This window comes from Akebia trifoliata, chromosome 4 (genome assembly GCF_017979445.1).
Source record: "Akebia trifoliata isolate Shusen 1 chromosome 4, ASM1797944v1, whole genome shotgun sequence".
Lineage (NCBI taxonomy): Eukaryota > Viridiplantae > Streptophyta > Magnoliopsida > Ranunculales > Lardizabalaceae > Akebia > Akebia trifoliata.
In genome coordinates this window covers 2,110,727-2,126,653 of record NC_141378.1, presented here as the reverse complement: position 1 = coordinate 2,126,653, position 15,927 = coordinate 2,110,727, and the positions used below count along the sequence as shown (strand labels likewise).

The 15,927-nt window shown below is 36.3% G+C and overlaps 3 protein-coding genes across 3 annotated transcripts; 2 read left to right on the top strand and 1 right to left on the bottom strand.

Moving 5' to 3' along the window:
* Window positions 1-4,708, top strand: LOC147402881 (pathogen-related protein-like). Its single transcript, XM_086438263.1, has 4 exons — window positions 1-217; window positions 3,350-3,482; window positions 3,630-3,928; window positions 4,383-4,708. Exons 1-4 carry the CDS (start codon window positions 65-67, stop codon window positions 4,527-4,529), a joined length of 732 nt encoding a protein of 243 aa, XP_086294389.1. The 5' UTR covers window positions 1-64; the 3' UTR covers window positions 4,530-4,708.
* A 1,073-nt stretch (window positions 4,709-5,781) lies between these two features.
* LOC147402880 (putative receptor-like protein kinase At5g20050) lies at window positions 5,782-8,848 on the bottom strand. Its single transcript, XM_086438262.1, has 3 exons — window positions 7,699-8,848; window positions 7,521-7,604; window positions 5,782-7,071 (listed from the first exon to the last, which is right to left on the bottom strand). Exons 1-3 carry the CDS (start codon window positions 8,495-8,497, stop codon window positions 5,894-5,896), a joined length of 2,061 nt encoding a protein of 686 aa, XP_086294388.1. The 5' UTR covers window positions 8,498-8,848; the 3' UTR covers window positions 5,782-5,893.
* Window positions 8,849-10,420: 1,572 nt separating this feature from the next.
* On the top strand, window positions 10,421-11,154 carry LOC147402879 (E3 ubiquitin-protein ligase RING1-like). Its single transcript, XM_086437611.1, has one exon. It carries the CDS (start codon window positions 10,438-10,440, stop codon window positions 11,146-11,148), a length of 711 nt encoding a protein of 236 aa, XP_086293737.1. The 5' UTR covers window positions 10,421-10,437; the 3' UTR covers window positions 11,149-11,154.
* Window positions 11,155-15,927: the final 4,773 nt, after the last annotated feature.

The window sequence follows — 15,927 nt, the reverse complement described above, 5'->3', positions numbered from 1 at the left end:
TCCAAATACATCACACCATACCACACCCAATCTCTCTCTCTCTCTCTCTCTGAATTAAGAAAAGATGGCTTCCTCTGATAGTGTTGAAAGGGAAATGAAGGGTGATAAGTATCGATCACATATAATTGGAGAAGGAGAGAAGAACACCAAATGGAGATTTGGTGCTCCTCCCAACTATGACGTTGTCAATAAGCTCTTTGAGCAAGGCAGAACCAAGGTAACAACCTTAATTCATCTTCCATGTACCCTCTCTCTCTCCCTCTCTTATGTTCTATACGACTTTTCTAATGGTATAATATGTAGATTTTTTAGACTAATGATAACTTGACGCTATAAAACATGACACTCTTTATATGAGAACAATAGATCTTTTTCTTTGTATATCTTGAAGAAAAAGATTTATACTTCTATGTATTGTAAGTTAAAGAGAGCGCATAAAGAACATCAGCTCATCATGACTTATATTTATATATGAGTTGGGATTCACAGGCTCATGAAAAAGGAATTCATATGCTCATACATAATTCCTATTGTTCAAATAAAAAATCTAATAATTGGAATAAATGACATATCTAAGATAATTACTTCCGACACTTGGATTTTCCATTTATACGATCGAGATTGTATGACTTCTTTTTCATGAATCTACAGATCACAATCTTTATATATTATTATTATTTTAATTATCTAAAACTTTGCTTTCTACTAGAGGAACCCAATAGAGTGGCAGGACTATAGTTCATAAAGGGGCTCTATGTGATGATTTCTTTGCTACAGTTGATGAAAGATTCCTTCGCCTGGTTTGGTTAAAGTCTAGGTTGAAGACTTATGGTTATGTTTAAGATCATAAAATTTTCTTGAATGCAAAAGGAGGGGCCTTGAAGCCCAGCTTGCCAATAAAAAAGAAATAGAATCATACCACAAATAATGTACATCTTAAAACATACTCTTTAGTTTCCACCTCTCTCCCTTCAAATCTAAAATAAAAATATATTATTGGTGGTTGTTTAGATATACCCCTCAATGTTGCCTATGTTTTCAAAATCATGACATCCTTTATTGAAGAAATTTTTCTTTAAAAACTAATAGAAACTTAGAAAGTGGCTCTCAATGTGAGGATCTTCAACATGTAAGCAAAAAAAAAAAAAAAACCATTATTTTTTCCCCTCATAATCAATCCCATCTTCAACCCCTTAAGGCAAGGTTGAAAACAATGGATTGAACATAAATGGATTAAAAGAAATTTTATATAAAAGTTAAATAACTTGAAGAAGACATATTTGGAAGGAAAAATTGAGGGTTCTTTTAAGTAAAGACTGAAGATTAGGGTATTTAAGTTATCTAGAATTAATTTATAAGAGAAGAACAAGGTCAAAGGGGCATCTCATCAATTTGAGAACATGACTGTAAATTAATTATTGACATTATAAATTGTTTATAGTTTGCCTCTTCCGCCACATGACGTTATTAATGGGTTGCTATTTTTTTGGGACCTTAAGAAAGAAAACTTCAGCTTTGCTTCTTTGGCTCATATCAAGGTTTAATCTATAAGACTGGAATCAATTTTCTTCCCTACCGAATGGTCAACTTGACCTTGTTTTTTTATTTTTTTTTGCATTTTAAATAGAGAACTGATTTTTAAAGAGTCGTGATAATTTGACTACCCCACATGGCATACTCAATCGTCTACTTGACGTGATAAATTCGAAAATCATAGATCTGCATTCCTTGGGATACATGGTTCCCTTGAGATACAATTTTTTATAGGATAGTGCAGCCATGTTTTTTGAAAATCATATGTTTTTTATGTCGGATTATCACGACTCATTTTTCACAACATGGTACTGTTAGAGGGGTCATGCAAAATGATTATTAAAACCCCATTGTTAGTGAAGTATTGACTTTAACTTACAAGATATCTAATAATTCCATAATGGATGAATAGCTCTTGGCACTACTAATAAACACAGCCTCATATTAATATTTCAAATTCGATAATGATACGTGGAAGAGGTACGAACAACCATTAGGGGATTAATCATTCTCTCTAGAAAAAAAGAAAAGGGGAACCAATTGCCTGGCTACACATGTTATGTATCCTTAATTATTTGAGATACTTTAACGTCTAACGAGATAGTGACACATGAGAAGAAACATAGGCTACCTTTGTGGAGTCACTTTTCGAAGAGGGAAAAAAAAGAGGATAGTAGTGCACATAGTTGTCAATTTGAGAGTTCACCTAATCCAAATTAACAAATCATAGGAAGTTGCGTGCATTGATGGCATTCCTAATTTATAAAAATATTTACGTTGAAGTCTTCAAAACACACGATGTCTTGTGATTGAAAAATTCGGGATTCTATACAATCTAAATGTTTTTTTGTGCTAATCTTCTTTTTCTTTAAAAGGATAGAACGAACTAAGTTCCAATCACAATAGGATTTGTTGTTAGTAAAGTTAGGTTAGGTTCTAAGCTATTAAAACAAACATCAACCACCAATAGTAACATAGAGATATGTGGTGAAATTTACAATAATTACATATAAAAAAATCATAAAAGTTTATTATTTTAATTTAAAATCCTTTATTTAATTAATTTTTTTTTTTCAAAAGCCTCTCTATATTTTCTTTCAATTTTTTAAGTCATGGCAAAAAAAAAATGGTCTCACAGGTCATCATACTTCTTACACTTCCTATATTCCAAGAGATTTAAAAAAAAAAAAAAAAGATAGAATACAATTATTTGATGGTTGTGGCATTGAAAAGAAAGAGAGAAAATAAAATAAAATTTTGATTTTTGATCAAAATTGTAGTCTTAGGAAGGTTAAGACAAGATGCATCTCAATATGAAATTTAAGTTTTTCATTTACTCTCCTCAAATTTCTTAGATACACATGGTACAATTTATTGGCTTGTCAGAGGATCTATGTCCAACACCTCTTAGGTTAAATTTAAATTAAATAATTTTTTTTTAAGATGAGGAAAGTTTTATGACCGCACCACTTATGTTATGTGCATCCAACAATATGATTGGATGTAGAGTACAAAATTTTAAGTCATTCATTTTCAAAATCTTGGATCAAGTCAAAAAGATTTTTTTTTTTTTTTAAATTTAAAATTCCATTTTCTTTTTAAAAATCTGTTTTACAATGAAATCTAGAGGGTTGTAGTGTTGGATTGCCGATGTGGTAATCCATGTGGCCCGATGACTCGATGGCTAGCTGACACATGTATAGAATTCCAGGCATCCCACATAACATGATCTTGTTGATTTTGTGTCCAAACAAGGTCGAATATATACTCATAATTTATCCATGATTTCACTCTAACATCTCCCATCGTTTTATAGGAATGGTCAGAGGAATCCTTGGAGGGAAGAGTTCAACGACTGGTGAAGACATGGGAAATGGAAATTTTCCATAAAATAAGTGTAGAAGACTTCAAAACCATAAACCCTGAAAAATATACGCTCAGTCTCAACGGTATTAACTAACACACTTGTTATAAACCCTACTACACACTTCATCACGATCATCTCACCATTTAGTACTTGTTTATCTATCAATAAGAGTATATATGAAGGTCGTAGGAACATGTCATTGAAATGGTGGGTCTCTCATGATGTGCAGGAACAACACCACTAGCCCTTGAAGATATAGTGAAACTTGGAGGCTACAATGTGTTGTTGCAAACTTCTTTGCCCGAGAATTTACGTGGCTACAACCCATCGGTTGAAACATCAGAATCATCTCATAATGTGTTCACCACGACTTTCCCTCGAGGATTTGCTTTGGAAATTCTTCAAGTCTATTCGGGTCCTCCTGTAATTGCATACAAATTCAGGCATTGGGCTTTCATGGAGGGTCCTTTCAAAGGCCATGCTCCCACTGGGGAGAAGGTTGAATTCTATGGGATAGGCATCTTTCAGGTATTCTTATTCTTCTTTTCTCTTCCCCTAAATATATTTCCTCTGTTTTATTTAATGAACTATCAATATTAATGTCATTTAACTTTTTTGATTGATAAATTCTTCTGTATTTGATTAAAAATCTGACTTTAGGTAGAATTGAATGGAGGAACAAGTTCATTTAGGTGACCCCATATTTTTAGGATGAGGTTTAATTTAATGATGATCATTGTCATCCTTGTTTATTTTTTATTATTATTATTTTTTTTGGACTAAATTCTCTTAGATTTGATAGAAGACGCGACTTTAGATATATTTCAATGAAATACATTTAGTTGAGATTGATCCCAAATTTTAGGCTAGGAATGATGATGATTATGATCGTTCTCGATCGCTTAGTTTAAGACATAATCAACTTAGTTGATCATTATTAAAGGATTTTTTCTCATATGTAGTTATGTGGGTTATGTTTCAGGTTGATGAGTCACAGAGAGTTGAGAAGGTGGAGTTCTTTTATGATCCAGGTGAACTAATTGGACAACTTCTCAAAGGTCCTTCCTTGGATGGGTGTGAACCCACAGCAACTTCATCTCTTGGTTGCCCATTCTTGAACAAATCCTAAACGTTAGTATTCTACTTTGAAGAGTGACTTCAAATATGTACCCTTTTATAAATTGCGTTAGTTGTGTCGTGTGTGAGATCTGAGTATGTTAAAATCGTGCATTAAGTGGCACTATTATCTAAATAAATGCCCATTTCTCTTGTAATATTTTCAATAAAATAAATTTAATGTTGTGAATTTATGCATATCTTGATAATATATGTCTTGTTTATATGCATCCCAAAGATAAATCTCGACCATTAGATTTTGTGTTTTAACAATAGGGATTGAGGGCTTTTTCATAAGTCGATCACCAAAATGTTAGAGAATCAAATGTAACATATTATGATACATGAGATACATTTGTATCATATCAATGTATCTCATCTCAAAAGTAAGGGAATGTTGAAGAATAATATATGTAACAATATCAATTAGGATATTTTATATTAGAAAGTTTTTAATAAATTAAAATATTTATATTAGGTTAATTTCTTTATCTTAGTTGATATAATCCATATAAATATCCTATCAGGATTCATGTAATATTCGTCTAAGAATTATCAATTAAACTCAAATTTCTTCACGGACTTGATCCACAATAACACCAAAAGACCTGATATTAAGACTCAGATAAACGACATGGATAAAGGGTGTCAATGAGTTGGGATGGGTCGAAACCCAAATCTTAAGGGACAAATTATTTTATCCACGTAACCTAAATTATTAACAACATAATTACAATTTATTCTGATAAAGATATAAGTTAATACTTAAAAAAAAAATTGAAAATTAATTTTCTTTACAACTAATAAGCTTTCAGTAGAGATGACTTACTTTAAACTTAAATACATATATATAGTTTTTATGAAAATTCGAAGGTCTTATTGTAATATCTATTAACTTTTAACGGAAGGAAAGCCTTCAATTATCTATAAAAATAAAATAAAAAAAAGAAATGACAAAACAAATAGATTTTCTTTACTATGGGTTTGGTTTGGAAATAGTTGGTTCGGGTTTGGGCATCCACCAATTAATTCATGAGCCAGGCGTCGGAGTTGAATTTTCTGCAAATTTAAGGCCAACCAAAAGCCTGGTTTGGCCTGGTCAATTGAGACGCCTAATAATGATAGTTGACTACCATTTACGGGTCTCCCCCAACCGTACGGTACATCACCAACCACAAAACACGCGTCATTGACGTTGGGATCACTTTCATCAGTGTTTGGCTGCAACTTAACTCTTAACTCTAGGGGATAGAGTTATTCAGGAATAAAAGAAATAGAATTATACCATAAATAATGCTCATCTTAAAACATACTGTTTGGTTTCCACCTCTCCCTCTTCAAATCTCACAATAAATCATTAATTGGCAAATTGTAATCCTAGAGATTCGAATTCGAATTCAAACTTGAAGAAGTCAAGTAACATTCTGATGTTACATGGGAAATTATGGAGGTATTGAATGGTCTCGGAGGAATCTCAACAACCATACTACCTTCTAGCATATCGATCACTTTTCTCATGGAAGGTCGCTTAGACTGGTCGAATTGAATACACCAAAGTCCCACCAATTCCATCCTACTAGCCATCTCTTCTTCTTCTTTCCCATTGCAAGCGTGCCATTTCGATCCACCATTGCCACCATCATTATTCATCACGTGGTGTGCGTAAACCCACTCGGGAAAGTACATCTCGCTCGATTTGCTAGCATCAACCTTGTAGTTCCTCCTCTTCCCTGCCATTTCCAGCACTACCATTCCAAAACTATAAACATCGGACTTCTCCGTCAATGGACCACAATTCATCAACCACATTTCGGGTGGAGCATAGCCTGGAGTACCCATCCCATGTGTGAGTGATGCATGACTCTTCTCCCTATTCAAGGCCAATGCCAATCCAAAATCTGATACCTTGGGCTTGAATTTATCGTCTAGAAGTATATTATGAGGCTTTATATCACAATGTAATATTCGACTTTGACATTCCTCATGAAGATAAGTGATCCCTTTTGCCGTCCCAATAGCAATGTCGTGAAGTTGACTCCAAGTCAACATTTCCTTCGATCTTTGCTTCTCTTGGTGAATGTATTTCTCAAGTGACCCATTCACCATGAATTCGTAAATAAGAGCTCGTTTTGATCGTTCGAAGCAGAAGCCAAGAAGACGAACTAAATGGTTATGGTTGATTTGGCCAATAGTGAGGACTTCGTTGAGGAATTGGGTCTCACTTTGATCGTTCTCGCCGAGCATTTTAACAGCAAAGGTTAATCCATTGGGAAGTTGGCCTTTGAAGATAGAACCAAAACCTCCTTGACCTAGTTTTTGGGTAAAATTGTTGGTGTACTTCTTGAGCTGTTTGTAGGAGAATCTGGTTGACCTTCCTAAGGTGTAATTCTGTAAGAAAATCTCTATAGAAGCTGGTGTTGTGTAGTCTCCTTCGAGGTAGTGCCTTAGTACTTGCTCATCTTCGCCTCTAAACTCACTTTTTCTCATATTATTATACCTTCGTTTGTGGTATATGTAGCACACGCACAGGAACAAGGCTACTCCCACCAAAATTCCTTTGTACACAAACAATGACAAATGTTAATCATAGAAAAGAATTTTGCTTATATATATATGACATAGTATCTAGACCCTACTGGTTTATTTGATGGTCCGGATCAATGCCAATTGTGGACCCTAGATGATATGATGATGCTCCTAAGAAGCATTAGATAATTAAGACCTCCTCAATCCGGGAGTTGAATTACTTAATCCAGCTCCACATATTCCATGGGGCACAGTTTTGTGGGTCTACTGACCCATGAATACTTGCCCATTATTGGTGAACCTTCACACAGAAAACCAGCTTGATTAGCAATTTTTTTGGGTCGGTCTCGGACAAGTTTTAAAACCATTGGCCTAGAAACTCAACCAAACAGGTAAAAGTGGGACATGTGTTTAGGATAAAATTGTGGGCTTCAGTGATAGAGCATATCAGTAGTAATGAGAGGTTCTAATTTCTTACCTACAATCATCACAATTTTCCTTGTATGTGATGGTGTCAATTGATGAGTCTTCTCAGCCGAAGCATTAAGTTGAATGATAAGCCCTTCAATTCATCAAAATTGGTGTGTAAACTTTGGGAAATCTTGTAATTTAAAGAAATTAATTGAGGAAAGATGATCTGATTTTAACAAACTTACCATCAGAACAGTTGTATTTATGGACCCCATCCTTACAGAAACAAACCCCATTACTCTTCTTTCTTTCTTGATCCTCAAGAAATCCACATCTCCCATTGCCCATCTCCATGCATGGATTGCAAATCCCATCCATCCCAACAGAAAAACCCTCCTGAAGAACTTTCCTCAAGTTCCTAACCCCAACGAAGTTATTCTTAAGAATCGCAGTAGGAATTGCAACTCTATAGGCTAGACAATTGGGTATGTAATTTGTGAACCCATCAAAGAAATAGCACAAGTTATTACTCTCCCAACACTCCAAACAAGGAGCCTTAATCAGCCCCTGCAACGTGTCGCTATCAGGTTGATCGGTGCAATTGAAGAACGTACCCGTTCGATATTCTGCTGAGATTTTTAAGCTTGCTAGGAGGATCCATTTCTGTGGCTGGTATGCATCGTTGGGCGTTAAACTGGAGAAAGGAGGGATGGGTCCACAACCGAAGATCGATACGTCGGCGAGCTTGACCGACTTGTTAGAGTAAACTTGCTTGGTAAGGTCTTGTAAGACCTTGTATTTGAAGTGAGAATTCTCTTCATCGATGAGGAAGAGCGTTTCATTCTCACATACCATCCTTATGTACGCACTACGACATAGTGGATTTAGACCGAAGGGGAACTGTAGGAGGGACTTACCACATGTCGACGGCGCACACTGGTCGTAATAGTAGGAGGAAGTGTTGGAGGCATAACTTAGGTGCACAAGACCATAGAGGCCGAGGAACAAGTATAGGTATAGGTATTGATCAAGTGCAATTGGCATGGTTGGATCTGTTTTAAGATGATAATTAACACTGATGGTGGAGACGGAGAGGAGAAGATATAGAGAAGAAGGTTACATGGGTGGTGAGACTTCTCTAATAGTAAAAGAAAGAAAAGAGAGAGTCAATGGTTGAAGATTTGGATTGTTTCCTCGATCGTTTCAATTTTATTTTTTTTTCCCATGGAATGGTGGCAATTGTCGTAGATCTTGGGTTATAGGAGACGAGTCTGGCTTCCAATCAGTCTTTGGTCTTGAATCAAACTCTACTCATATCCATATAAAGATGTGATCCACCATCCTCTTCAAGGCCCATATCAACGAATTACCCTCGTCAAAGCCCATATCAATGGATTGGTGTATTATGTGATATAATATTAATATACAATTAATGTACCTAGAATAAATAGGTGACAAAAGGCCTAGGAAAACCACCAATCAATATCATGAAGGTTACGTGGAAAACACCAAGAGTCAACGATTGATGACTGATGAGGGCAATTTATTTCGCCAATTGGACTAACTTAATTGGTGATTTCTAACTATTAACTTAGGTATTTTTAATAATGATCTTCATGAACAGGTCATGGACCATAGGTTGACCAACTTTGAAGCCTATTAAAAAGATTATAGAAATCCTGTTTATGTCACATGGATACCAAGTTTAAAAAAAATAAGAGAGATTTAGCTGGCCGGCGGGCCCAACTGTTGTATTTTTATTAATTACAAAAGCTCTTTTAGAAATTCTGATAACTCCAAGGGAATCCTACTTTATAAAATTGGTTACCCACCAAACCTCACTTTATCAAGTTTGTTATCGAGCAAATCCTGGAGTGGAGGTCCACATCGTAAAATGCAAATTTATAAGTTAATTTGTTACTCAACATATTTGGAGTGACTTCTAATAGCATCAATATGTGGCATCCAAAAACATGATTGGATGTCATAAGGTTATAAAAGAACAAATTCTAAGAAAAAAATTAAATTAAATTAATTTTTTTTTTAATTTTCACTATTGATATATATTTTTAAATTTGGGAGTTCGGTAATCATTCATTTTCAACACCTTACGATGAAGCTCAAAAAGATTATTTTTTAATCTGAGTTTTTCCATGAAACTTAGAATTCTGTGTTGTTGGATTTCTAATTTGATAATCCACATAAGTCCAAAAATCCTTAGTAAGATTTGAAATCTTATTAAGTTTGTCATGGTAGTCTAATTCAAAAAATAAGGCGGATCATTGTTTCCTGAGTAAACTAATTGTCTACATATTATTGAAGGAAAATTTTAATAAATGCAAATTGGTCAGACCATACGGAACCAGCGTCCGACCAATTTCACAAGTTTTAGGTTCATCACTGACTCATAGGGCTGTTAATGAGTTGGGTTTTGGCACTATCCTACATAGATTGGGTTTGTGGAGAGAAATTATATATCCTATTTTGGTATTGAGAGGCCAAGTAGACCAAATTTATGGTTAAAGCTGAAAAAAAAAAACTAAAATATTCTATTATGGAGTTTGCAAACCGGCCCGAATACATGTAGGCTAGGCCAAGGTTTGGACCTAGACATTTTGTTGTCTGGCCCGTCTCGACCCAACCATTTCATAGGTTGGACTCAGGCTAAGATTTGTCTTCAAGGGCTCCTCCAAAAGCCCATGATAAATTTCTCCTCTTAAGTTAGTTGTTGGTAGTAGGCACTGTTCTCAAGTCAGGTATTCTAAGATTAAAAACCTATAAACAAGAGGCTTTGATTTATTCCTCAAACATACTTTCCTTGTTCAAGAGGAGAGGAGAGGAGAGAAGAATGGATGAAGAAGAGGGAGTGAAGAGAGAATTGCTTTCTTCAACTCCAAAAGCCATTCTTTGCTTTTCTCCTTTATATCTTTATAAACATTTTTTTCCCCAAACCCGAACCCATTTGCATCCTAAAGCCCATTAACATGTCTGAGGCCACTCCTACTCTTATTACGACGGTCAATGGAATTAGAGATCGTCCTTACTGGTGCTATCAATGCAATCGGGCGGTCAGGATTACATCTTCAGACCCATCAGATATCGTTTGTCCACGTTGTTCTGGCCAATTCGTTACCGAACTCGACATAGCAAGGCCTAGACTTGTGGTCGACCTCACCGACCCGGATCCCTCTCCGGAGGCCCGATTATTAGAGGCTCTGTCTCTCATGATGTTCCCACCAATCCGACGACCCAATCATGATTTTGATGGGAGAAATTTGTGGGAACCTGAGCCCAGACTTGAATCTGAACCTGAGCGTGGACCTCGTCATTGGCCTTGGATTGTCCTCCGACCATTAGACCCAATTCATCCACCCGGAACCATAACCGATCCAGAAAACCCGGTTCCTCCTGGAGTCAATCCTATGGACTATTTTTTGGGGGCAGGGCTGCATCAATTGATAGAGGAACTGACTCAAAATGATAGACCGGGCACACCACCCGCTCCTGAATCAGTGATTGATGCAATTCCAATGGTGAAGATCACGCCAAACCATTTGATCAATGATTCATATTGTTCGGTCTGCAAGGATGAATTTGTGATTGGTGAGGAAGCTAGGGAAATGCCATGCAAACATTTGTACCATTCGGAGTGCATTATTCCTTGGTTACGGATACACAATTCATGCCCAGTTTGATGATGATTCGTTGTCATCCTTGTTCATTTTTATTTTATTTTTTTGGGATTAAATTCTCTTAGATTTGATTGAAGACGCAACTTTAGATATATTTCTGTAGATGCGGATTTTCGTTCTACTATAAGATCTAAGATGCCACCTTGCGATCCCCTCTTCTCATTCTCCTAGGTGTGCCTACAATGACACCACTCCGACGCCCAAGTCAGATATTTAGTACAAAAAATAAGTGAAGTTTGGAGAGGGGAGAAAATCATACCTTTTAGCTCATGTGTCCATCTATATATATATATATATATATATATATATATATATATATAGGGTCCCGTTCGGCACCCTAAGTTTTACCACACACTTTAACAAACGTGTTTTGTCTTACATGGGTTAGAAGTTTCGGAATGAGCTGATTTTTTGTGAGGATGATCTCTATGGTGAGGAGATCATCCTCACCAAAAATCAGCTCATTCCAAAACTTCTAACCCCATCAAAATTGATTTACAAAAAATGGACGGTCCACGATTTTTCAACGTGTAAACATGGGGCTAAACATTTCGGAATGAGCTGATTTTTGGGGAGGATGATCTTCTAATCATAGAGATCATCCTCACCAAAAATCAGCCTATTCCAAAACTTCTAACCCATGTAGGACAAAACACATTTGTTAAAGTGTGTGGTAAAACTTAGGGTGCTGAACATTTCCCATATATATATATATAGAGATGAGACCTTAGGACTTAATTGGACTCAACTACCGATTTTACCCTTCTCCAACTTAGAAGGGGATTTTGGGACGTATCTCGTACATATTTTGTACTTTCTACCGAGCTTACCTTCGTATATCCATACCAAACTTGAATCCCTAGGTGTCACGTGTCACCCCTTAGTTCATAGTGAGAAATATCCTCCACAATACCCCCTCTCGGGGGTTTGGACTTTTAGTCCGAGCGCCCGAGAATAAATGAATGGTAATATGTGACACGTGGTCACACACCCCATAAATTGTCATTTTCTGATTATTGACTGCGCTTGGTACCATCATAAACCCGATCTCCAAAACCAATAGATATAACCCCCTATTGTCGGGTTTGAAACATAAATCAATTAAACCCACCCCCAATGGATGGACTTGCCTCCCTTATAAACCAATCGTTATATATATAATTAAAAAACACAGATGAGTAAACCTGGCCCTCATTGATCGGGTTTGGTTTCTTTCACTCGCCAAGATTTTCGTTGTGTACCGACCCCCTTACGATCGAGATTTGCTCCTCTCATGAACCAGGATTTTCGTTAAATAATAGAAGAACCGACCGAAGTCCCAGATCGAGCTTGAATCCTGAAATGATTCAAGACTTAGATTAATAATAGAAAAACTCATCGAAATCTCAGATCGATCTCGGATCTCACAACAATTCAAGACTTTGATAAATAGTAGAATAACCGATCGAAGTCCTAGATCGAGCTTGACTCCCAGGCTTTGATAAATAATAGAATAAACCAATCGAAATCCCAGATCGGGCTTGGATCCCAGAACGATCCAAGACTTTGATAAATAATAGAATAACTGATCGAAGTCCTAGATCGGGCTCAATTTCCAAGACGGGCCAAGGCTTTGCCAGAAGAACCGACCGAAATCCCTGATTGGGCTTGGATCCCAAAGTAATCCAAGACTTTGATAAATAGTAGAATAACCGATTGAAGTCCCAAATCGAGCTTGGCTTCCAAGACGGGCCAAGGCTTTCCGTTATACCAACCCTTCGATTGGGCTCGGCACCAATGAATGACCAAGGCTTTGCTAGAAGAACTGACCGAAATCTCAGATCGGATTTGGATCTTAGAGTGATCCAAGACTTTGATAAATAGTAGAATAACTGATCGAAGTCCTAGATCGGGCTTGGCTTCCAAGATGGGTCAAGGCTTTCCGTTATACCAACCCCTCGGTTGGGCTCGGCACCAATCAAGGGCCAAGGCTTTGTCAGAAGAACCGACCAAAATCCCTGATCGGGTTTGGATCCCAGAGTGATCCAAGACTTTGATAAATAATAGAATAACCGATCAAAGTCCTAGATCGGGCTTGGTTTCCAAGACGGGCCAAGGCTTTCCGTTATACCAACCCCTTGGTTGGGCTCGGCACCAATGAAGGGCCAAGGCTTTGTCAGAAGAACCGATCGAAATCCCAGATCAGGCTTGAATCCCAGAGCGATCCAAGACTTTGATAAATAATAAAATAATCGATTGAAGTCCTAGATCGGGCTTGGCTTCCAAGACGGGCCAAGGCTTTCCGTTATACCAACCCCTCGGTTGGGCTCTGCACCAATGAAGGGCCAAGGCTTTCCGCTATACCAACTCCTCGATTGAGCTCGGCATTAGTGAAAGATCAAGGCTTTCCGCTATACCAACTCCTCGGTTGGGCTCGGCATTAGTGAAGGGCCAAGGCTTTCTTTGTAGGCCGACCCCTAATGGTCGAATTTTGCACTAAGTGGTACCGCATGACGGACTTAAGATATGGACCAGACTCCCCATATGAGTCGGGTGTGGCGCTAAGTGGTCCCGCACGACCGACTTAGGATATAAACCGAACTCCCCATATGAGTCGGGTGTGGCGCTAAGTGGTCCCACACGACTGACTTAGGATATAGACCGAACTCCCCATATGAGTCGGGTGTGGCACTAAGTGGTTCTGCATGACCGACTTAGGATATAGACCGGACTCCCCATATGAGTCGGGTGTGTGTCAATTCATCTGTATCCTGCATCTTTAAAATAACATAGACACAAAACAATAATAATTACATAAAACAATAAGGCAATTAGTTCTTAGTCTGGTGTTGTCGATCTGTGCCACTCCATAGATTGTACCAATCTCAATTATAAAATTACCCCCTAAATTAAAATCAATTGACTTACTGAGTCGATGTTAGTGAGTTGGGATTGGTTTCCCATATGCTTCGGTGAGTCGGGGTTAAATTGAACCCTCACATATATTTTCCATTAATCCACTAAGCTATTTGACTCGGTCGAATTCCTAATTATTCGTTACACTATTTGACGAAGCCACTAAGCTATTTGACTCGACCGAATTCCTAATTATTCGTTACACTATTTGACAAAGTCACTTTGTCTCGATCAAAATTTTGAATTACAAACTTAATAGTTCAACTTAGTGGAATCCCTCAACTCATCGAGTTTCTAATAATAACCTTGTCACCTTATCACCTTATCTCTCGTTAATTTGACAACCCTGTGTTGGTTATTGTTAGATTTCAATAATATCGAGAACATGGTCGTCATCAAATATATTGTCCCAAGATATTGATTTTGGATTGGTTGAAATAATCAATTGTGTCAATAAAAACAATTATTATTTGGATAAACCATTCAAGTAGTGACCATAGGAAACGGAAGTGAGAAAGGTACAGGATATAGAAAGAAAGCTTATACTGTTACACCAACTTTGACTAACACAACCCCATTTCATATGTAACTCACTAAAGAATTAACACAGAACTTGGGTGGCGTAAGTAAAAGATGGCATGGCAATACTTAACCATCCAAAATAAATAAATAAGTAAAATAAAACAAGGTAAAAGAGGATATTGCATTTTAAATGTAATTATAATTATGTAATTACTATTAACCTACACAGTAATCAAAATAAAATGAAAAAGTAAAAAAAAAATTAGAGAGATTTACTGGTAGATTTTTATTACAAAAACTTTTTTGGAGTTCTAACAATTCTAAAAGTACCTTACTTTATATGAAGTTTATTACCCACCAAACCTCACTTTATCAAGTATGTTATTGAGCACACCTTGGAGTGGGGATCAACGTCATAAAATTCAAATTTATTGGGTTAATTTATTACTTAACATGATTGGGAGAGGAATCTAATTGCATCAATTTGTGGCACATAAAAATATGATATGATGTCACATAGAAAAAATAAAAAAAAACACAATTAATTTTCATCACTATATTTTAATTTTAAAATTGAGAGTTCGATGGCTATCCCTTTTCAACACCAACGATCAAGATCTATAAAAGATTTTTGTTTTTGAATTTTTTATTTTTAATCTGAGTTTTTCCATGAAACTTAGAAGGCTGTGCTATCGGATTGTTAATTTGATAATTCAAATGGGCCCAACAGCCCTTAGTAAGATTTGAAATTTTACTATCTTAGTCATGTTAACATAATTCATAAAGTAAGGGTTGTTCAAGTAACAAACTTATAAAGTAAGGGAGTTCTGATAATAACATTACAACAGATAGTAAATCTCTTAAAAAAGTATGGAAATAATTACACAATGTGTCAGAAGGTATGAACCCAATACCCATCCTTGTGTTTTATTTAATTTTTTGGGCATGATTCGGTGGGTTTTTCAAAACCTTATTCACAATTTGGTAATTATTTCTCCATAAAAATCTGTTGTTGGTCTAATATTGAAAACCACGTGGTTCAAAAGAAGGATACGTTTATGAACAAAGAAGGATCAGTGCTTTTTCTCGTGCCGTCTGTTCAATCATTTACGGTGTGCGAACGGATTTATTTTCACTGAAAATCATTATAGAACTAAAAAATTATTAATTTACCGAGTCAACACGAAGTTCACTGAGTCTGTTAGGAAATTATGCCGATTTATATAAACAACTATATTATTTTTTTCAGGGAAAAAGAAAATATTATACGCTTAAAATATAAAAATATTTATATATATTTTTTTATCACCTGGTAAGATAAATGCTCATTTTGGGTATCAAACTTATGATCTATGGGTATTAACT